The following is a 22,670-nucleotide window of genomic DNA, read 5'->3' as shown; positions in this document are numbered from 1 at the left end:
CCCCTCTCATGTTCTCTCTCATTCTCTCCTTCTCTCTCCCTCAAATAAATAAATAAAATCCTTTTTTAAAAGTTTAAAAAGAAAAAAAAACTCTTTTAAAATTTATCACTTTGAGCTTTCCTGTATACCAGCAATATACAAGTAGAATTTAAAATTAAAAACACACTATCACTTTTTTTTTTTTTTTTTTTGTCCGACATCTTAGTGAGGCTGCAGGGGTGGACGCTGCTCTCCCAGCTTGGCTATGCCGCCCAAGGATGACAAGAAGAAGAAAGATGCCGGAAAATCGGCCAAAAAAGACAAAGACCCAGTGAACAAATCTGGGGGCAAGGCCAAAAAGAAGAAGTGGTCCAAAGGCAAAGTTCGGGACAAGCTGAATAATTTGGTCTTGTTTGACAAAGCGACATATGACAAACTCTGTAAAGAAGTTCCCAACTATAAGCTTATAACTCCAGCTGTTGTCTCTGAGAGACTGAAGATTCGAGGTTCCCTGGCCAGGGCAGCCCTTCAGGAGCTCCTTAGTAAAGGACTTATTAAACTGGTTTCAAAGCACAGAGCTCAAGTAATTTACACCAGAAACACCAAGGGTGGAGATGCCCCAGCTGCTGGTGAAGATGCATGAACAAGATCCACCAACTGTACATTTTGGGAAATAAAACTTTATTAAATCAAAAAAAAAACACACTATCATTTACATTAGCAACTCCCTAAATTAAATACTTAGGTATAAATTCAACAAAACATGTAAAAGATTTGTATGAGGAAAACTACAAAACTCTGAGGAAAGATATGAAAGACAACTAAATAAATGAAGAGATATCCCATATTCATGGATAGGAAGTCTCAATATAGTCAACATGTCCATTTTTCCCAACTTGATCTATAGAGTCAGTACAATAAAAATCAAAATCTCAGCCAGCTATTTTGCAAATATCAACAAAATGATTTGAAAGTTTATACTGAGAGGCAAAACTCAAAAACAAAACAACAAAATAAACTTAAGAAACCAACTTAATATCAAAGAACAAAGTCAGAGGGCTGACACTACCTAGCTTCAAGACCTAATATAAAACTACAAAGTAATCAAGACAGTGTGCTATTGACAAAAACAAAACCAAAAACAAGCAAAAGAAATGGATTAGTGGGACAGAAATAATGCCACATAAATATAAACAACTGATCTTTGACAAAGAAGCAAAGGCAATATAATAGAGAAATGATCATCTTTTCAACAAATGATATTGGAACAATTGGAAATTTATATCCCAAAAAGATGCGTCAGGATTCAGAACTTATACCTTTCACAAAAATTAACTTAAAATGGATCACAAACCTAAATGTAAGATGCAAAACTTTAAAACTCCCAGAAGATAACATAAAAGAAAACCAAGAAGACCTTGCCTATGGCTATGACTTTTTAGATACAAAATGAAGGGCACAAGCCATTAAAGAAATAATTAAGCTTGGTTTATTAAAAATTGAAAATTCTGCTCTGTGAAAGACAATGTTAAGAGAACAAGAAAACAAGCCAGACTGGGAGGTAATATTTGCAAAAGATGTATCTGAGAAAGGACTATTATCCAAAATATATAAAGAATTCTTAAAACTCAACAATAAGAAAATGAATAATAATTAGGAAATTGGTAAAAGAGTTGAACAGACATCTCACCAAAGAAAACATACAGATGGCAAATAAACATATGAAAAGATGTTTAACATGCCATTAGGGAATTGTAAATTAATACAAATACTATTGGAATATACAGAAATACAGAATAGAAATACTAAATGCTGGCGAGGATGTGGAGCAACAGGAATTTTCATTCTTTGTTGGCAGGAAGGCAAAATGGTACATTCACATTGGAAGATAATTTGACAGTTTCTTACAAAACTAAACATTCTCTTAATGCAATCCTTATCAAAATACCACTAGCATTTTTCACAGAGATAGAACAAACAATCCTAAAATTTGCATGGAACCACAAAAGACCCTGAAGACCCAAAGCAATTCTGAAAAAGAAAAGAAAAGCTGGAGGCATCATGATCCCAGATTTCAAGTTCTAAAGCTGTAGTCATCAAGACAGTATGGTACTGTACAAAAACAGACACATAGATCAATGGAACAGAATAGAGACTCCAGAAATGGACCCACAATCATATAGTCAACTAATCTTTGACAAAGCAGGAAAGAATATCCAATGGAATAAAGACAGTCTCTTTAACAAATGGTGTTGGGAAAACTGGACAGCCACATGCAGAAGAATGAAACTGGACCACTGTCTTACAATACACCAAATAAATTCAAAATGGATGAAAGGCCTCAGTGTGAGACAGGATCCATCAAAATCTTAGAGGAGAATAACCTCTGTGACCTCAGCCACAGAAACTTCTTGCTGGACATGTCTCCCAAGACAAGGGAAACAAAAGCAAAAATGAACTATTGGGACTTCATCAAGATAAAACATCTCTGCACAATGAAGGAAACAGTCAACAAAACTAAAAGGCAGCCTACAGAATGGGAGAAGAAATTTGCAAATGATATATCAGATAAAGAGTTAGTATCCAAATCTATAAAGTTATCAAACTCAACACCTAAAAAACAAATAATCCAGTTAAGAAATGGTCCAAAGACATGAATAGACATTTTTCCAAAGAAGACATACAAATGCCTAACAGACACGTGAAAAGATGTTCATCATCACTCACTATCAGGGAAATACAAATCAAAACCACAATGAGATACCACCTCACACCTGACAAACCAAAATTAACACTACAGGAAGCAGATGTTGGTGAGCATGCGGAAATAGGGGAACCCTCTGACACTGTTGGTGGGAATGCAAACTGGTGCAGCAACTCTGGAGAACAGTATGGAGTATCCTCAAAAAGTTAAAAATAGAGCTACCCTATGACCCAGCAACTGTGCTACTGGGTATTTACCCAAAGGATATAAAGATACAGATTTAAAAGGGTACATGTGCCCCAGTGTTTATAGCAGCGATGTCCACAATAGCCAAACTATGGGAAGAGCCCAGATATCCATCGACAGATGAATGGATAAAGAAAAGGTTTTATATATATATATAGATATAGATATAGATAGATAATATATATACATAGATTCCTATATATAAATACATAGGAATACACACACACATATACATATGTATATATGTGTATGTATATATATATATAAAAATACACACACAATGGAATATTACTTGGCCATCAAAAAATGAAATCTTGACATTTGCAATGATGTGGATGGAGCTAGAGAGTATGATGCTAAGCCAAGGAAGTCAATCAGAAAAAGACTAATACCATATGATCTCACTTGTACGTGGAATTTAGGAAACAAAACAGATGAACATATGGGAAGGGGAAAAAAAGAGAGAGGGAAACAAACCACAAGAGACTCTTAATGATAGAGAATAAACTGAGGGTTGATGGAGGAAGGTGGGTGGGGGATAGCCTAGATGGATGATAGGTATTAAGGAGGGCATTGTGATGAGTGCTGGGTGTTATGTGTAAGTAATGAATCACTAAATTCTACTCCTAAAACCAGTATTACACTATATGTTAACTAACTAGAATTTAGATAAAAATTTGGGAAAAAAAACAAAACTAAACTATTCTCTTATTATATGAGTCAGCAATAACAGTCCTTGGATTTACCCAAATGAATTGAAAACTTATGTGAAATTATTGTACTGCACACCTTAACTAATATTACATTGTATGTTAACTAACAGGAATTTACATAAAAACTAAAAAAAAAAAACAGCTTATGGAGACACAAAAACCTACACACAGATATTTATAATAGCTTTATTCATAATTGCCAAAACTTGGAAGCAACAGAGATGTCCTTCAGTAGGTGAATGGATAAACTGTGGCACATCCAGACAATGGAATATTATTCAACATTAAATAGAAGTTTCAAGCCATGAAAAGACATGGAGGAAACTTAAATGTGTATTGTAAGTAAAAGGACCCCATATGAAATGGCTACAGATTGTATGACTCTAACTATAGAGCATTCTGGAAAAGGCAAAACTATGAAGACAGTAAAAATATCCATGGTTGGCAGGGATTAGGGGAGAGAGAAAATGAACAAGAGAGCACAGAGGATTTTTAGGGCACTGAAACGATTATGTATACTACTACAAAGGTGGAACATGTCAAAACCCATAGGATGTGTGTCATCAAAAGGGAGCCCTAATGTAAACTACATACTGTGGGTGATTATGATGTGTCATTGTAGGTTCATCAGTTTTCAAAAATGTACCACTGTGGTAAAGGATGTCAATAGCGGGAGAGGCATGCATGCATGGGGACAGGACTTGTATGGGAACTTTCTGTACCTTCTGCTCAATTTTACTGTGAACCTAAAACTGCTCTAATAAATAAAGTTGATTAATTTTTTTAAATCTGCCACTATGACTATAGATTTTTTAAATTTATTATAGTTCTGCCCTTTTTTGCTTTATATATTTTGGAGTTGTTAATAAGGGTATATGAATTTAGAATTTTTATATCTTACTGGTCAATTAAAGCCTCTTTATCTTATTAATCCCTCTTCCTTAAAATCTATTTTGTCTCATATTAATATAGCTATAGTAGCTTGCTTTTGGTTAGAAATTTCCTGACATGTCTTTTTCTATTTTTTTTTTAAATTATTTTTTTAAAAAATTATTTTCTATTTTTTAAAAAAAATTATTTAAAAAAAATTTTGGTAGTCTTGCCTTTTTTCTGTTTCTCTTATCAGCAGCATATTATGAAATTTTTAGGTTCTTTTACATGAAATTGTGGGTTTTCTACTTAATCTATTTTTTTCTCTTCTTTTCTCCATTCTTAGGGATTCATTATTATTTTTTATCATCTCATTTTCCCCACCTACTATTTTCCTATTCCTTTAGTGATTCCCCTGCAAATTAATTAGGATGCAAATTAAAATATGCATCCTAAATTTATTGATAGCTAATATTAGGACAACGTAAAGACAGTAAAACACTTTAACTCAATTTATCCTCTTCTAACTCACATTAAGTTGTTCTATTGTGGGACACCTGGGTGGCTCAGTCGGTTAAGTGTCTGCCTTTGGCTCAGGTCTTGATCCCAACATCCTGGGATCGAGTCCCACTTTGGGTTCCCTGCTCAGTGGGGAGCCTGCTTCTCCCTCTGCCTCCTCTGCCTGCTGTTCCCCCTGTTTGTGCTCTCTCTCTCTCTGACAAATAAATTAATAAAACCTTTAAATTGTCATCATGTATTCTAATTTTATGTGTGTGTGTGTATAATTGCTTAGAATTGCCCATATATCTTCCCAAATGTTTGTTTAACATTAGAAAAGCAGCCAACATTTGGGCATATTGACAGATTATAGGAGAAAAAAAAACTGTAAGAATTCTTAATAGACGTAGAAAAAGCATTTTGCAAAATTCAGCATCCACTCCTGATAAAACTATTTGAAAATTAGGAATTCAATGACTCTTCCTTTGTCTGTTAGGAGTATGCCTGCTTTTACCACTTCTCTTCAACGTTGTGCCGAAGATCTAACCCAGTGCTGAAAAAGGAAGAAAGGTATAAAAATTGGAAAAGAAATAAAACTCATATTTTTCAAGATGATGTGACAATATAGATAAATAAACCAAGAATCTGTAGGTGGGGCGCCTGAGTGGCTCAATCATTAAGCAGCTGCCTTCAGCTCAGGTCATGATCACAGGGTCCTGGGATTGAGCCCTGCATCAGGCTCCCTGCTCAGTGGGATGTCTGCATCTTCCTCTCCCACTCCCCCTGCTTGTGTTCTCTCTCTAACTGTGTCTCTCTCTGTCAAATAAATAAATAAAATCTTAAAAAGAAAAGGAAAAAAAAAAAGAATCTGTAGGTAAATTATTAGAACTATTAAGTGAGTTAATAAGGTTATAGGATACAAGGTCAAAATACAAAAATCACTGATACTTCTGTACACCAAAAATAAACAGAAAGTAAATTTTTAAAAGTTTGTTTTTTAGGGGCTCCTGGATGGCTCAGTTGGTTGACAATCCTGTCTTGGTTTTGGCTCAGGTCATGATCTCATGGGTCGCGGGATGGAGCCCTGAGTGGGACTCCACGTTCATCAGGGAATCTGCTTGAAGAGTCTCTCCCTCTGCCCCTCCCCTGCTCTCTCTCTTTTATCTTTCTCCCCAAAATGAATAAATCTTTTTAAAAAGTTAATATTTTTAATAGTTTCAAAAATATTACATACCCAAGAATAAAGTAACAAAGTATAGGACCTCTGTGTGGATATCAGTACAAAAATTTTGATAGAAATTAAAGAACTCTTACATAAATATATCATGTTCAATGAATGGGACCACCAATACTGTTAAGATATCAATTTTTGCCAAATTGATTTTGAGGATCAATGCAATCACAATCAAATGTCAATGGGATCGGGCACCTGGGTGGCTCATTTGGTTACACGTTTGCCTTCGGCTCTGGGCATGATTCTGGAGTCCTGAATCGAGTCCCACATCAGACTCCCTGTCTGCTTCTACCTCTCACCCTCCCCAGTCTGTGCTCCCTCACTCTCAATCTCGTAAATAAATGAATAAAAATTTTTTTCAAAAATGTCAGTAGGATCTGTTTAGGACTCTGGTAAGCTGATTCTAACAATATATGGACATATAGAAGGCCTGGAAGGGTTAATCTCTGCTGAAGAAGAAAAGCAACTTAGTAGGCCTCGCTTCATTTAATAGCAAGACTTCTCATAAAGCCACAGTAATTAAGGCAGGATAGAGATACTGGCCAGTGCATAAATAATCCAGCAGAGATATACAGACCAGAATAGTCCCAAGACAGATCTATGAATCTAGATGCATGATGCCAAGCAGGGACAGAGGGATAAATGGAGCTGGAATTGTATATTTACTTGGGAAGAAAATGAACCTGTTCCCTGGACTCATGTTATAAATGAAAATCATTCTAGGTATAGTAAAGAATGAACTATGTAAGCAAAACAGTGAAGCTGTAAAAATTACAGAGAACACGATGACAATCTCAGGGTAGGGAAAGATTTCTTTATTTAGGCAGAAAACTCCCTCCCTATAAAAGGAGATCGTATTGAACTGGATCACATTAAGAACTCTGTTCACCAAGAGACACCATTAAGAAAGTGAAAGGGCAAGTGACAGAATGGGAAAAGATATGCGTATTACATGCAACTGACAGAAGACACATCCAAACGGCATAAAGTACTCCTACTGGTCAGTAAGAAAAAGACAGCTCAGTAGTAATACAGGGGAAAGCTTGAACAGACACTTCCCAAAATTTCAGATAGCCAATAAATACATGAAAAGGTGCTCAATGTAATTAATAATTCAGTAAAATGCAAAATATAACCACCAAGAGATTCCACTACACATGCCCTGGATTGACAAAAATTAAAACAATTGAAAATACCGAATACTGAGATGCCTGGGTGGTTCAGTCAGTTAAGCTGCTGCCTTCGGCTCCGGTCATGATCCCAGGGTCCTGGGATGGAGTCCCACGTTGGGCTCCTTGCTCAGCGGGGAGCCTGCTTCTCCCTCTGTTTCTGCCTGCCAGTCTGCCTGCTTGAGCTTTCTCTCTCTCTCTCTCTGACAAATAAATAAATAAATAAAATCTTAAAGAAAATACTGAATACTGAAGAGAATGTGTATAACAGGAGCTCCCATACACTGCTGATGGGAGAGAAAAAAATAGTATGGTTATTTTTGAAAACTGTTTGGCAGTATCTAGTACAACTAAAGTTACATACTATCATCTAGCAATTCCCCTTCTAGGAGTACACTAAAAGAAACATCTGCAAAGGTGTGCAGGAAACCTACACAGGATTAAATATAGCCACGTCCTCTAATAACCCCAACTAGAAACAACCTAAATCTTTTTTTCATTATTATGTTATGTTACATAGTACAGTACATCATTAGTTGTGTGTGTGTGTGTGTGTGTGTGTGTGTGTGTGTGTGTGTGTGTGTGTTGATCACTGTTTATTCAGCTACGGTGATTTTCCAAAATTCCCTAACACCTACATTCACTCGACACACCTGATCTCCCAGCATTGTCCAACATGTGCCTTTCCTTTCGGGCTGATGATAGTCGATGCTTCAGAAGTGCCTGGAGGATCACTGACTGGCTTTTAGTTTATAGAACATCACGGGAATATTATTATTTTCCTGAGATTCCCTAACAGCTGTGCACCAATATTCATCACTGCTTCAATGAGTCAAGAACTCTCCTTGTTGACATCATTAGTTAGTTTTTTTTTTTTTTTTTGCTTAAGTCTCAAATTTTATTGTTCTTTGTTATTAATGTGCATGGAATATTTTTTTAAATTTCTTTTCAGCGTAACAGTATTCATTGTTTTTTCAACACACCCAGTGCTCCATGCAATACGTGCCCTCCCTATTACCCACCACCTGTTTCCCCAACCTCCCACCCCCCGCCCCTTCAAAACCCTCAGGTTGTTTTTCAGAGTCCATAGTCTCTCATGGTTCATCTCCCCTTCCAATTTCCCTCAACTCGCTTCTCCTCTCCATCTCCCCATGTCTTCCATGTTATTTGTTATGCTCCACAAATCAGTGAAACCATATGATAATTGGCTCTCTCTGCTTGAAGTCAAGACATCATTAATTTTTGATGTAGTGTTCCATGATGCATTGTTTGCGTATAACACTCAGTGCTCCACGCAATACGTACCCTCAATACCCATCACCGGGCTCACCCATCCCCACACCCTATTCCCTTCTAAAACCCTGTTTTTTTCTCAGAGTCCATACACTCTCATGGTTTATCTCCCACTCCGATTCCCACCCTCTTCATTTTTACCTTCCTTCTCCTAATGTCCTCCATGCTATTCCTTATGTTCCACAAGTTAGTGAAACCATATGATAATTGACTCTCTCTGCTTGACTTATTTCACTCAGCATAATCTACTCCAGTCCCATCCATGTTGATACAAAAGTTGGGTACTCATCATTTCTGATGGCTGAGTAATATTCTATTGTGTGTATGGACCACATCGTCTTTATCCATTCAATGTTGAAGGGCATCTCAGCTCTTTCCAGTTTGGTGATTGTGGCCATTGCTGCTATGAACATTGGGGTACAGATGGCCCTTCTTTTCACTACAACTATCTTTGGGGTAAACACCCAGTAGTGCAATTGCAGGGTCATAGAATAGCTCTATTTTTAATTTCTTAAGGAATCTCCACACTGTTCAAAGTGGCTGCACCAGCTTACATTCCACTAACAGGGTAAGAGGTTTGCCCTTTCTCCACAACTTCTCCAATATTTGTTTCTTGTCTTAATTTTTGCCATTCTTACTGGTGTAAGATGGTATCTCAACGTGATTTTGATTTGAATCTCCCTGATGGTTAATGAGGATGAACATTTTTTCATGTGTGTTAGCCATTTGTATGTCTTCATTAGAGAAGTGTCTGTTCATGTCTTCTGCCCATTTTTTGATGTGATTATCTGTTTTTTTTGGGTATTCAGTTTGAGAAGTTCTTTATAGATCTTGGATATCAGCCCTTTGCCTGTAGTGTCATTTGTGAATATCTTCTCCCATTCAGTAGGTTGCCTCTTTGTTTTGTTGACTGGTTTCTTTGCTGTGCAGAAGCTTTTGATCTTGATGAAATCCCAGAAGTTCATTTTCACTTTTGTTTCCCCTGCATTTGGAGATGTGTCTTGAAAGAAGTTGCTGTGGCTATGTAAAAGAGGTTATTTCCTATGTTCTCCTCTAGGATTTTGATGGATTCCTGTCTCACATTGAGGTCTTTCATCCATGAAACAACCTAAATCTATGTCAACTTAAGAAGGTATAAATACACTCTGTACAATCTCATGATAGACTATTACATAGCCATGAAAATAAATGAAATCATAGTGACATGCAATAAGAAGAAAAACCTCACAATCATGTTGAGGGAAACCAGATGCAGAATGCAGAATTCCTTTTTTTTTTTTTTTTTTTTTTTTGGTGAAGATTTAGTACATGTATTTTTAGGTTTGTAAAATTGTCAAATATTTTTAGACCATCTCAACTTCTAGAAAATTATTCCATTTGTGTTACAGGCTTTTTTAAAATTCATGATCTAGTTTTAATCCTGAAATAGACTTTTAAACTCCAGGAGATAGATATGAGGTCTTAATTAAAATTTTAGGTACTGTAAACTTAGTAGAAATGCATTTTTTAAAAAATTTCATTATTGAAATACAGTTGACATACAGTGTTATTTTAGTTTCAGGAGCATGGCATAGTGATTGGACAATTCTATATATTCTACAGTGCTCACTATGGTGAGTGTGGCCACATCCATCACCATACAGACATTATTACAATATTATTGACTATATTCCCTCTGCTGCATATGATTCCATTTCTATAAAGTTCAAAACCAGTCAAAATGAAACTGTGGTGTTTAAGAGTGCATATCCAAGTAGTAAAATATTTTTTTTTAAACAGAAAGCAGATTTACTTTTTTTTTTTAAAAGATTTTATTTATTTATTTGACAGAGAGAGAGATCACAAGTAGGTAGAGAGGCAGGCAGAGAGAGAGGAGGAAGCAGGCTCGCTGCGGAGCAGAGAACCCGACGTGGGTCTCGATTCCAGGACCCTGAGATCATGACCTGAGCCGAAGGCAGCGGCTTAATCCACTGAGCCACCCAGGCGCCCCGTAAAATATTTTTTTAAAATTTAGGAAGTACCTATCACCTAAGTCTGGTTGATTACCTTTGGTCGGGAGAGAGGATTGCAATTAGAAAGGGGCCCTCAGATTCCTGGGCTGCTGTACTATTTTTGGAACTGATTTGGTTGTACCAACGTATTTACTTTCAATGGCTGCATGAAGCTGTACACGTTTTATGAACTCTCTATATACTCTATTTTCACAAGAAGAACAGGAACCAAGTTGCTCTTCTCTGGGCACATTCACATTTTCATGGGATGCCTTGGAACGGCAGATGAGGCTGCGTGGGGAGGAGCCAGCTGAAGACTGAGCTGATGCACCAAGGAGGATGGAACAGACTGTTAAAGTCATCACAGCCGGGAGCCCTAATGAAGTAACTCAACAAAGATAAGCTGTAATAGCTGGTTTGGGTCTCTTCTCCTTTGTTTTCCTTTGTAATTTTTTTAAATTAAATTTTATTTTTTTAAATTAAATTTTATTTTTTCACTGTTCCAGGATTCTTTGTTATGCATCACACCCTCTGTTCCATGCAATCCTTGCCCTCCTTAATACCCACCACCAGGCTCACCCATCCCCCCACGCCCCCTCCCTTCTAAAACCCTCAGTTTTTCTCAGAGTCCACAGTCTCTCATGCTTCGTTTCCCCCTCTGATTTCCCCCAATTCACTTTTCCTTTCCTTCTTCTAATGTCCTCCATGTTATTCTTTATGCTCCACTAGTAAGTGAAACCATATGATAATGGACTTTTTTCTGTTTGACTTATTTCACTCAGCATATATCTCCTCCTGTCCCATCCATGTTGATACAAAAGTTGGGTATTCATCCTTTCTGATGGAGGCATAATACTCCATTGTATATATGGACCATATCCTCTTTACCCATTCATCAGCTGAAGGGCATCTCAGGTCTTTCCACAGTTTGGCGACCGTGGCCATTGCTGCTATGAACATTGGGGTACAGATGGCCCTTCTTTTCACTACATCTGTATCTTTGGGGTAAATACCCAGTAGTCCAATTGCAGGGTCATAGGGAAGCTCTATTTTTAATTTAAGGAATCTCCACACTGTTTTCCAAAGTGGCTGCACCAATGTGCATTTCCACCAACAGTGTAAGAGGGTTCCCCTTTCTCCACATTCTCTCCAACACTTGTCCTTTGTAATTTTAATGGAATTAGTTCCTTGGCCTTATCAAGTTGTTCTTGCAATATTCCACGTTACTCAATTTTCAGATTTACAATTTTCAATCAAGAGTCCTTTGAGGCTGTCAATTTAGGAGTTCTAGTCAATTTTAGTTAATTTCCTTAAATAGGAGCTAAACAAAATTTTTCAAAAACGGTGTAATTATTCTATTTTGCTAGAGGTCCTTGTGTTTAGTAAATCTTCTATCGCTGCCTCCTACTCAATATATAACTGTTTTCATTTTCCTGGAAAACTATGATCAAATTCAATTATTTCAACATAACTTACTACAACTGCTTTTCTAACCTTCTTTTAAAAACAAAATTACACCAATCAACTCTATGAAAAGTAACACATCAATTAAAAAATCAGAACTTGTACGTGGGGCAGAGCCTAAGTCCCAGCAAAGAAATTTTACGTATGAATGTTTTTCTTTACTTTGTTCATAAGAAACTTTAAACTTAGGATACCAATTTAAAGGTTTTATATGAAGTTTCCAAAAAGTTAGCTCAAAAAGCTAAGGCCAACTTAAGTAACTTGAGAAATGACCTGAATGGTGTGTGTCTCCCAACATCAACCAGATGTCAGTTTCTTGATACGTGGTCACAGAAATGCCGCTGTCCCAGCCTCGCAGGGCCAGGCATTAAGTACCAGTGACTAGTCGATGTCAGTTCAGCCCCTTGTCTCTGTTTGCTCATCTTTGCACATGTATAAACTAAAAATAGTTGGTTAAAAATAAACATGTCATCTCAGAGAATGTTTATTTTTTTTAATGTCGCTTAAATGTGGCTTTCAGAGACGTCTGTGTAGTAGAGTTAAATGCAACAATATTTTTTCTTGATGACAAGAATATAGTCTCACACTTGAAGTTTATTCACAGAATCACCGGAAAACAATTCGCGGAGACTATCTCTGCCTAGTGTTTTAAAAGATCTCGAAAATCCAAAGCCCATCATACCCCAAGGGTTTTCCTTATTTCAGGTTGGAAATTACACCTGCCACCTTTTTGAGGCTTTATGTAATCGGCACACCGATATTCAGGCTCCTCATTAATATAGCAAAGAATCTCATTAAGTCCAATTTGTAGCTGTCACTTCGGAAAGAAAATCCATGGGTCTGTGCTGCATTAGGTAACCACACCAACTTATATAACAAACCCATCCTGCCCTTTAGCAGAAATGCATTAACAAATGAGTTGAGTTTTGTTGTGGGGATTATCAGCTTTCAATAGGATGACCAGACATTTGCCAACATAAGAAATGTTACTCTATGTGGTCTTCTGAGTTTATTGACAGAAACGTGTCGCTTGAATTTTTAGTTTTCTTGAAAATCACATTAAGAACATGGAGTTTGCTTCCCCACCACCTGTCGTAATGACGTTGCTTCCTCTGTTCCGCCAAGCAGTTTGCCTTTCCATTTCCATCATCGTTGACCTATATGTTGCACATTAAGAGGAAGGACAAAAAACACTGTCCCCTACCCCAGCTCTAACAGGGAGAACCTGGAAAAGCAATGATCGTCTACCTGACAGACTATAGCGCTCAGGGAATTCACATTGTCACCATGCTACATAAGAAGCTGGGCACCACCTGCGATTCCCAGAGAGGCGTAACAGGGATAGACGTCCTGGAACCCTGGTTACTGAGTGTGGGACAACAGATTCTAATACCAGGGCTGAGGCCAAGGTTCTCAGCAACATACATGAATTAAGTGTATTATCATTTTCTTCCCACATCTACCTTCTGATATAGAGGGAAAAGGTCAGAAGGTGGACAATAAAGAAATGAGCCAGCTCCTCTACTGAGATCATTCATGAATTGGCTATAAACAGAATTTCATTATTCAAATTATTACTTTAAGTGTAATTTAAATATAGCGGAGGTGGGGGCGCCTGGGTGGCTCAGTGGGTTAAAGCCTCTGCCTTCGGCTCAGGTCATGATCCCAGTGTCCTGGGATCAAGCCCCGCATCGGGCTCCCTGCACCTCAGGGAGCCTGCTTCCTCCTCTCTCTCTCTGCCTGCCTCTCTGCCTGCTTGTGCTCTCTGTCTCTCAAATAAATAAATAAAAAAAATCTTTAAAAAAAAAATATAGCGGAGGTGTTAACGCTTTAAAAAGTGTATCATACAGGGACGCCTGGGTGGCTCAGTTGGTTAAGCAGCTGTCTTCGGTTCAGGTCATGATCCCAGCGTCCTGGGATTGAGTCCCACATCGGACTCCTTGCTCGGCAGGGAGCCTGCTTCTCCCTCTGACTGCTTGCCACTCTGTCTGCCTGTGCTCGCGCACGCTCTCTCTCTGACAAATAAATAAAATCTTAAAAAAAAAAAAAAGTGTATCATACATTCTTTGGGTCACATGTCCTTTGTAGAAGAATCAGAATAGGGGCGCCTGGGTGGCTCAGTTGGTTAAGTGTCTGCCTTCGGCTCAGGTTATGATCTTAGAGTACTGAGATCGAGCCCCTCCTGAGCAGGGAGCCTGCTTCTCCCTCTGCCTCTCCCCTTGCCTCTGTCTCTCCCCTGGCTTATGTCCTTTCTGATATAAATAAAATCTTAAAAAAAAAAGGAAAGAAAAATCAGAATTGCTTTATGTTGAATTCACTTAAAGCACGTGGTATGCAGTAGCAAAGACAAGAAGCTTGTTTTGGGGACAGTCCACTAATGACTGCATAGTACAGGTGACAGCCCTTGGGTCCAAATCATGGTTACTTAAGCAAGCAGAAGACATCAAGGGAAACGAATCATTTCTTTTCTGGAGACGACCTGACTACATGGTCTAAAACCTGAATGGCGTGAGACGGCAAACAAATGTCTGCTATCAGTACTATTCACAGACACTTGGTAAAATCCTATATCAAGAAAGTGTGGCCACTAAACCTTGTACCTGCCTTACCTCCCCACCCCCAGCTGTCAGTTCTAAATTAGATTAGAAAATCTAATTTTCTGGAGTCTACCGTGTATCCAAATTTCTAAATGAAGAGAGGCCAAATACAACTCGGAAAACATTGAAAAAGATCATTAACGTTCAGGACCTCAGTTTCTGGCAAATCTCCCTCGATGACATGATCAGGTAAGCTGAGAGGAGAAAACAGCTTTGTTCCAATCCTAGGAGCTACTTGTTAGTGCAACTGCATTTCCATTTTTCGGTTGAGTGAATTATAGTCCCTTTAGGCTTTCAAATGGATTTCCCTCAAAAATCCAAAGTGAGGTCATGATACCATTTTCACTGGAAGAGGAAAAACTATCTACACTGTCAGCATTTAAACACACGTATGAGTGAAAACTGGCACTTCAAAATAAAGGCCATGAACTGACACTTGCTGTATAAAGAGAAATGTGAAAAAGGCTAATATTTATAAAGAACCGGCGAGCCCGAGATATTTGGGAGAAAAATTCCACATGCAAGGCAGACATCCAAAATGGCTCAACATAATTTATTTTTTTTTTATGTTAAAATGTACAGAGTTCTTTTGAAAGTACTTGCTAGAAAGGGGAAAAAAAAGTGATATTACATACAAGGAGAGGAAGGGAGACCAACTGGCCCAGGAGCGCATGACATGGAGAAATACAAAGGCATCTAGGCACCCCTTCCCCGTAGCTTACAAGTCACCATGAACAAAGTACAAAGAGGTTACAAAACAGGAAAAGCAAATATAAACAGACAGGAATAGACTTAGCTTCATTTGTACATGCGGCTTTTAGAGGCATCTGGAGCTCTATTCACACACTCTAGAGATCTCTTTAAAGAGAATTTTTATCTTTCTTAAAATAGTTTTTAATATTCTACAACAAAGATAAAAAATTTTAAAGATGGAATGAAATGAAAAAGCTCTTATTTTAAAAGGCATCAAAGTCACTAACAGTGAGTTTTTAAATTTCTTTTTTAGAAGATTACCCAAGTTATCTTGCTAAAAATACATTTTTTTTAAACAGAAGTGAAAAAATGACAGGTACCAATATTACTGTGTTGGATAATTTCTTTTATAATATAGAAAAGAACATTTTCTCTACAATAGTTCTACAGTCACAAAAAGGCTTGTGGAAAAGGGAGCTGCCCGATTGAATTTTTTTTTTTTTTTAAAGAAACAAATGAAACCAAACACAACCGCAAACCAACAGAAACTGAATTCACGGCCCTCATTTCAACAGCTTCTCCTTCTGCCTTGACCCACCCTCCACCCAAGATACCTCCCTCCCGACCCACCCCATCCCCACCCCAACCAGGAAGCAATGACATAGCTGAAGATGTAGGGAGAGGGCAGCACAGTGCACTTTCTACATAGATGATTGGGAACTGGAAGAGTATATACAGAGAAACTGGGTCCTACACAGCCTTGCACATGCTCAGAATTGATAGCGGTAAGATGTGGAATTCTGCCGTTTTCTACCTAACACATTTAATTGAGAAAGTCAATTAAAGTGTATTAAAAAAAACAACAAACCTGTGCGTTTGAAAAAATTTAATGCCTAATTAGTACTTCAAAAATTTATCTATATAAAATGTACAAATAAAGGAGAGAATTTAATGCTTACAGGTATTTCTTTAAGCAGTACTTCCCCCTTTTGGATATTTGACTGCACATACCGAGTGGTATAATAGTTTCCATCTTCTAATGATGGAACATATATATAGATATATATATATTTTTTACCTATCCCTGGAGCAAGTAACAGGAAGAGAATGGGCGAACTGGCTGCACGAGAGAAAAGATAATGGGAGTTGGGAGCAACATAGGAACTTGCTAAACCCTGCTGTCCAGATTTGCCCTAGTATGCTGGTGGTTGGTTTATCCCTCTTCTCTTTTAACCACTCACAGGAGAGGGGCTGGTGCACTCTGATTCACAGGGAATGAACTCAGGATCTCAAGACAAATGAAAACTGGAGGTATGTATCATTAAAGTAGCTATAAAACTCACACCATGATCTCCCTTATGTCATCTCTTCCAACATAAAATAAACAGTGTCAAATGTCTGTCAGGTATTTTTCAAATCACTGAAATGTACAGTCATCCATCAACACTTTATGTAAGAATGTAAGAGGCTAATCACTGGGGACTGCTGTTTGAGTTTAGTCAGAGTCGAAGGCTCAAGAATCAAGACCCTTAGCATCTCAAAGTACATACTAAAAACAAGAGGCTGCGTGGAGTATGTGCATTATGGCTGATTCACCAGGTGGTAAAAAACAAGAGGTAAAATTCCTCTTTTTGATTGTTAATTGACCATCTCTATTCCTCCAAAGCTGGATTAGGATTGCAAACAGCTTTCCTCTGAGATTCTGCTGTTAATTGAGACTTACAGTATTTTTGTGTCTCTGAGTGCTGAGTGGGAATAGTAAACAAACAAACAAAAAACCCAAACAAAAACAACAGAAAAAAAGAAAAAATTATATTACACTTGATTTAAGAAAAACAAACATTTCAATGAAGTCCATCTATAAAGAAACATTCTTGGGGAAAGGTTTCAAGAGGTGGGTATGTGTGTGTGTGTGTTTGTATGTGTAGGGAGTGGAGGGGATTTTAAAAGGAGAAGCACTTTCCTGCCTCGCTTCATTAATAATAATAATAATAATAATATTAACAATAATAATAAGTTTAAGGAGCTTGGGTTGTTCTCCATGTCCCCGTCCGAGTCTCCCATAAGTGCCTCCTGCTGGAATGAAGTAGGAAATGAAAGGTTGGGTTTGGAGGAAAGGGTCTGGTTGACCCCCCGAGATGTATATATAACATTTAAAAGTGACAACATTGGGAGCTGCAAACAGTGAGGGGAAACATACATCTTAAAATAAAATAAAGATAATTCACTTTTACACAAATTCTGTCCATGTGGTGTGTAAAGAAAGTAAGGCTCTTTTTAATTATGAAAAGATTTTTGTGCATGTTTCCCCTATCCCCAAATCCATTTTTAGATGAGTCCTACTGTAAAATGTTCAAGATTGTGAAGAAAACCAAAACCCAGAACAAAATGAACCCAAAAAAAGAGAAGACCAGGTTTTCTAAAAAATAAAATAAACCAAAGAAAAATTCCTCTAAATCTACAGCAATATTTTAACTGGAAAAAGGTCCATTTTTCTCTGGTTTGTCAGTATAAAAGGTTCCTTTATTTATATATATTTAAGTTTTTAATTGCAAGTTCATCTTGCTCATCTTCTCATGTAAGGTCCATTGAGTGACTGCTTGGGCACACCAGCAGCATTCATGTAGCTGTGATGGGAGGGGCCAGTGTACATCATGTTTCCATGAGGGTTTGGCTGCATAGGCTGCTGGGTATAGGCCTGGCTCCCCATCATTCCCATCTGCATCTGCATAGGATACTGTGCTGTCTGGTTCATGTAGGCAGGGTTACTATGGTAACTGCTGTTCATCATGGGCTGTGTCATTCGATAGCTGTTCATGGCATTCAAGGTGTTCATATTCATGGAATTGACATTATAGGTGGGGGTCGGCATCAAATTAACCCCCATGTTCATGCCACGCTGAACAGCCAACGCACGCGGGCCGGCCTGCATGGCAACCGCTGGTGGGCTGCGGCCGTACAGCTGCTGCTGATGCGCAGCCGCAGAGGGCAGTGGCGCCGATTTGGAGCGGATGGAAATGTGCCCCTTGACTGGCATTTGCCCTTGCAACCTCTGTGTGTGAGGAATGCCAATGTTGGTGGCAGACATGTTGCACTGCAGCAGAGGTGATGTGAGGTTCATGGTGGTGGAGGCCAAGTTCGGGGGCGGCGTCATGGTGGCTTGTGCTTGCGGGGTCCCAGCTAATGGATGAGACGGAGCCAGCTGAGCCAGCCCTGTGTTAGACAAAGAAACACTGGTTGCATAGGAAGTCACAGCAGGAGAATGGCTATAAGGCATGGCATGAGGGTCCATAATGGTGTTAGTCAGCTGCTGCAACTTAGCTAAACTGAAGGTGGCTGATGGTTGAGAGTAGCTGCCAGCCCCGAAGTCCCCCGGAATCCGCTCATAAATGCTTATGTTCCCCGTGCTTCCCGATTCCGGAATCTCCATGATCATGGGCGCGGGAGTGAAGCTGTTGTTCATGCTGCACTGGGACAGTGGGGGCTGCTGCTGCGGCGGCGGCGGGGGCTGCGGCTGCGGGGGCTGCGGCGGCGGCGGGGCTGGCGGCGGCGGCTGCTGTGGCTGCTGCGGCTGCTGTGGCGGCGGCGGCTGCGCAGCCGGCTGCGGCGGGGGCGCGGGCTGTGGTGGCTGCGGCTGCTGCTGCGGTGGCGGGGGCGGCGGCTGCTGCTGCTGCTGCTGCTGCTGCTGCGGCGGCGGTGGGGGCGGCGGCTGCTGCTGGTTGCTGGGAGGCCTCTCCACCACACAGCTTTGAGGTGACTTGATGTTGCAGTTGGCCGCGGCGGGCTGAACGCTGTTCTGCTGCATCATGCTGCAGCTGTTGCCCATGCTGGCCATTTGCTGAGTGACAACACAGCTGTTCTGGGTGAGGCTGCCGGAGGATGCCAAGCCGCCGTAGGAGCAGCTGCTCTGCGAAGAGTTATTCCCACAGATGCTGCCGCCCATGGTAGAATCGTAACTGCTGGGGTTCTCGTAGTTTTCCGTGGTGCTCTCGATGCTGCCCAGATCACTGAAGCCACTGTCCACCACCTGCTGAGAGTGGTCTGATACGGAAGGCACATCCATCATGGGGCTGGTTTCCATGTTCTGCATAGAGGGTGCGGACAGGGATCCTTGTTCTGGGCTGATCTGGGTGTAACCACTTTCGAGCGCAGGCACGTTGGGACTACTGACCGAGCGGACGGACTGGCTGGGATGGGACTGAACAGAAGAGATTGGACTATTATGTTCCGAAGCATGGCAGTCTTCGACCATGGACATTTGAGGGTCTTCGTCAGCCTGAGTATAACTCTGCAGGGTCTGACAAGCTGCCAGAGTTTCTTCACAGTCCTGGTAGGCTCCCTCGTGTTCGTTACTCTCCTCTTGAGTCAAAGACTGCACTGCTTGCACAGTTTCCAGATCCAGTTCACTATGAGGAATCTCTTCTTCCTCTTTCAGCTCAATTAATTCTTCCTTAGAGTTTGAATCTTCTTCATGATCATCCTCAGACCCTGGCATATGCTCTGACACCATGGATGTTTCATGGGAAGTCTGTTCCTCTTCAGAATCTGGGTCTATTTCATCTTTATCCTTTATATTCTCCCTACTTCTCTGCATATTAGTATCTAAAAAAGACTCCTGACCACCAGGCTCCTCCTTGACATCTTCTTTAACGGGCTGCTCCTCTAGCTCTTTTTTCTTGGTGGATTCCAGATGACCATCATCTTCATCATCTGCATCATGGTCTTCATTCTGGTTTGTCTCTACAGCCACTTCATCCTCTTCCTCTTGCTCCTGTTCTTCCAGTTCTTGTTGCTCCTCTTCGGACTGCCTCTGCTCTTCTAAAACACGGGGCTTCTCTTCCTCCTCTTCCAGCTCAGGTTCTTTCGTTTCTGTCTCGGGACTGTTGCTATCCACTGGAGAAGCTGCTCTAACTTCACTGCTGGTTGTATCTTCTTCTTCTCCCTCTTCAACCTCTTCTGCATCCACATGCATCTCCTCCTCTTCCTTCCTTTCTTCAGTTAAAGGCAAGTCTTCTTTTGGTTCGACAGTTTCTTCATTCTCTTGAAGTTTTGGTTTACGTCCCGCTTTAGGAATGGGAACAATGGGCTCAACAACGCATTCTTGAGTAGAAATGGGTATGATTTCCCGATTCAACTTAAATCCTGGTTTGCGACCAGGTCTTTTCTTCCAGTGGATTGGTTTGCGGCTTTTGCCTTTGGGCCATCCCTTTTTCTTTTTCATAGGTGTGGATGTGTCTGGCTCAAGCTGAGAATCCTTCACATCACATTTTCTCAAGAGCGATACTGGCTTTAGGATAGGAGTATCTATACAGGAAGGATTAAAAATAAAACAAAACAAAACAACACATTAAAAAAAAGTTACAAGATTTTGTATTTGTACCAGTGCCTTTTTCTGAGAGACCACCTGTGCAACAGAAATCGTTTTATTAATCATCACAAACTTCTGATTACCTTCACTTTCAAGTTAAGAATCCAAAGGGAAAAACCTAATTACGACATCTTCTGAAGTCAAGCAGTGAGCTGGCAGAACAAGGAAAGAACCCAGGTTAACACTCTTTGCCTCCCACTACTTAAAACCAGTTCAGGTTTATCATGCCCAACTGCATAGCTTTAGGAAGTTAGTCTACAGGTCAGTGTTCTCCTCTAGAAAAAGGAGACAAGCTGTGTAAAGAGGCAAATGCTTGGCAGTGATTACAACTACTTCAGACAAGTGGTCTTTACTGTGTAAGTCAAAAATCAGCTTTTTTTTTTTTTCCTGTTTGCAATTTATATTCTTTCTCTGGTTTTCTTATTACTTCAGGTAATATCATGAGTTAATGACTCCAGACCATGACTGAACAATTCTACATGAATAACTGCTCAATCGATGTGTTTGTTCGGGAACAGCCTCAAGGCATTTAGTCCTAGACAAATACTGACCTGAAGAAAAAGTGAAAGCACCAATGACAATGATTTATTAGGAATAAATTTGACATTACCATTATTTTCTCTCCATTACTTTTTTCTATTTTTAAAGATTGTAGTAAACTACGCATAGCAGAAAATGTACCATTTCAACCAAGTTTAGGTGTCCGGTGTAGTATGGCATTAAGTACATTCACATTTCCCATTAATTTTTAAAGGGAAGAACACCAAGGCAAGAAACAGGATTTAGAGGAGGAAGCTAAAAAGTACGGTTGGCAATAATGTGAAAATAAAGGAAATGGCCTCATCAGAGAAAATTTGTCCAAATCAACAAGAATTTAAACAGCGGACATTATTTTAGTCTACAATGATCCAAGAGAGAACTTTACTGAAGGACCAAATTTACACAATAAATCTTTGGTTTCCCAGTTATATACCTCAAAGTGTAACACAATAAAACTGCGGAAAATCACTCACAGCAAAGCAGTCATCGTATCACTATATTACAAGTATTACTTAAATAAAAATGTGAAATTGGAGAAAATACAAGTTTCAACTGGATATGAAACTGAGCAAATTTGATTTTTAAAGAATAAAAAGCTCAATTAATTAACAAATAAACACTATAATTCCACCAAGAGTGGGCGACTAGATTACTTAAAATTCACCCAGCAAAGTGAAAAAAAGCGCTGTCTGACCCCCTGCCCTGCCCCGCAGTTAAGGCAAACACCGCAGATGCAGGCAGCATGAGGCACTGGCAGAAACTTTAGGGTAGGTGTGAATGACTAGTCTGTGACCCGGCACATATATTGGCCACCAGTTTCTTTATTTCTAAATGACAAGGCTATTTAAAAGTAAATCACTGGATTCTATACTATGCCATAAAATTTAACCTACCCTGAGGCACTGTTACCATTTTTATCAGAAATTTACTACTTGCAGAGAAAGGCACATTAGAGATATGATTCAGAAGGATTCCTGATCAGATGTGAAGCAAGTCCAGTTTATATGAATCTGATTCGTATATTTTTTTTTTTAAAGATTTTATTTATTTATTTGACAGAGCGAGATCACAAATACACAGAGAGGCAGGCAGAGAGAGAGAGAAGGAAGCAGGCTCCCGCTGAGCAAAGAGCCCGACGTGGGACTCGATCTCAGGACCCTGAGATCATGACCTGAGCCGAAGGCAGTGGCTTAACCCACTGAGCCACCCAGGCGCCCTGATTCGTATATTTAAGAACCAACTTTCTAGGGGCGCCTGGGTGGCTCGGTAGGTTAAAGCCTCTGCCTTCAGCTCAGGTCATGATCCCAGGGC

The 22,670-nt window shown here is 39.5% G+C and overlaps 2 protein-coding genes across 3 annotated transcripts in view; one reads left to right on the top strand and one right to left on the bottom strand.

The window, feature by feature from the left end:
- Positions 1-214: 214 nt before the first annotated feature.
- On the top strand, positions 215-680 carry LOC123937038 (40S ribosomal protein S25). Its single transcript, XM_045997528.1, has one exon. The coding sequence runs from the start codon at positions 245-247 to the stop codon at positions 620-622; it is 378 nt and encodes a 125-aa protein (XP_045853484.1). The 5' UTR covers positions 215-244; the 3' UTR covers positions 623-680.
- Positions 681-15,303: 14,623 nt separating this feature from the next.
- KAT6A (lysine acetyltransferase 6A) overlaps positions 15,304-22,670 on the bottom strand; it is a 114,165-nt gene continuing 106,798 nt past the window's right edge. For both annotated transcript variants that reach the window (XM_045994874.1, XM_045994884.1), the window contains exon 17: positions 15,304-20,755. In XM_045994874.1, the coding sequence (XP_045850830.1) occupies positions 18,018-20,755 (2,738 nt within the window). In that variant the 3' untranslated portion in view covers positions 15,304-18,017. The remainder of the gene's footprint in view (positions 20,756-22,670) is intronic.

This window comes from Meles meles, chromosome 2, assembly GCF_922984935.1.
Source record: "Meles meles chromosome 2, mMelMel3.1 paternal haplotype, whole genome shotgun sequence".
Lineage (NCBI taxonomy): Eukaryota > Metazoa > Chordata > Mammalia > Carnivora > Mustelidae > Meles > Meles meles.
This window is presented reverse-complemented; position numbering and strand designations above follow the sequence as displayed.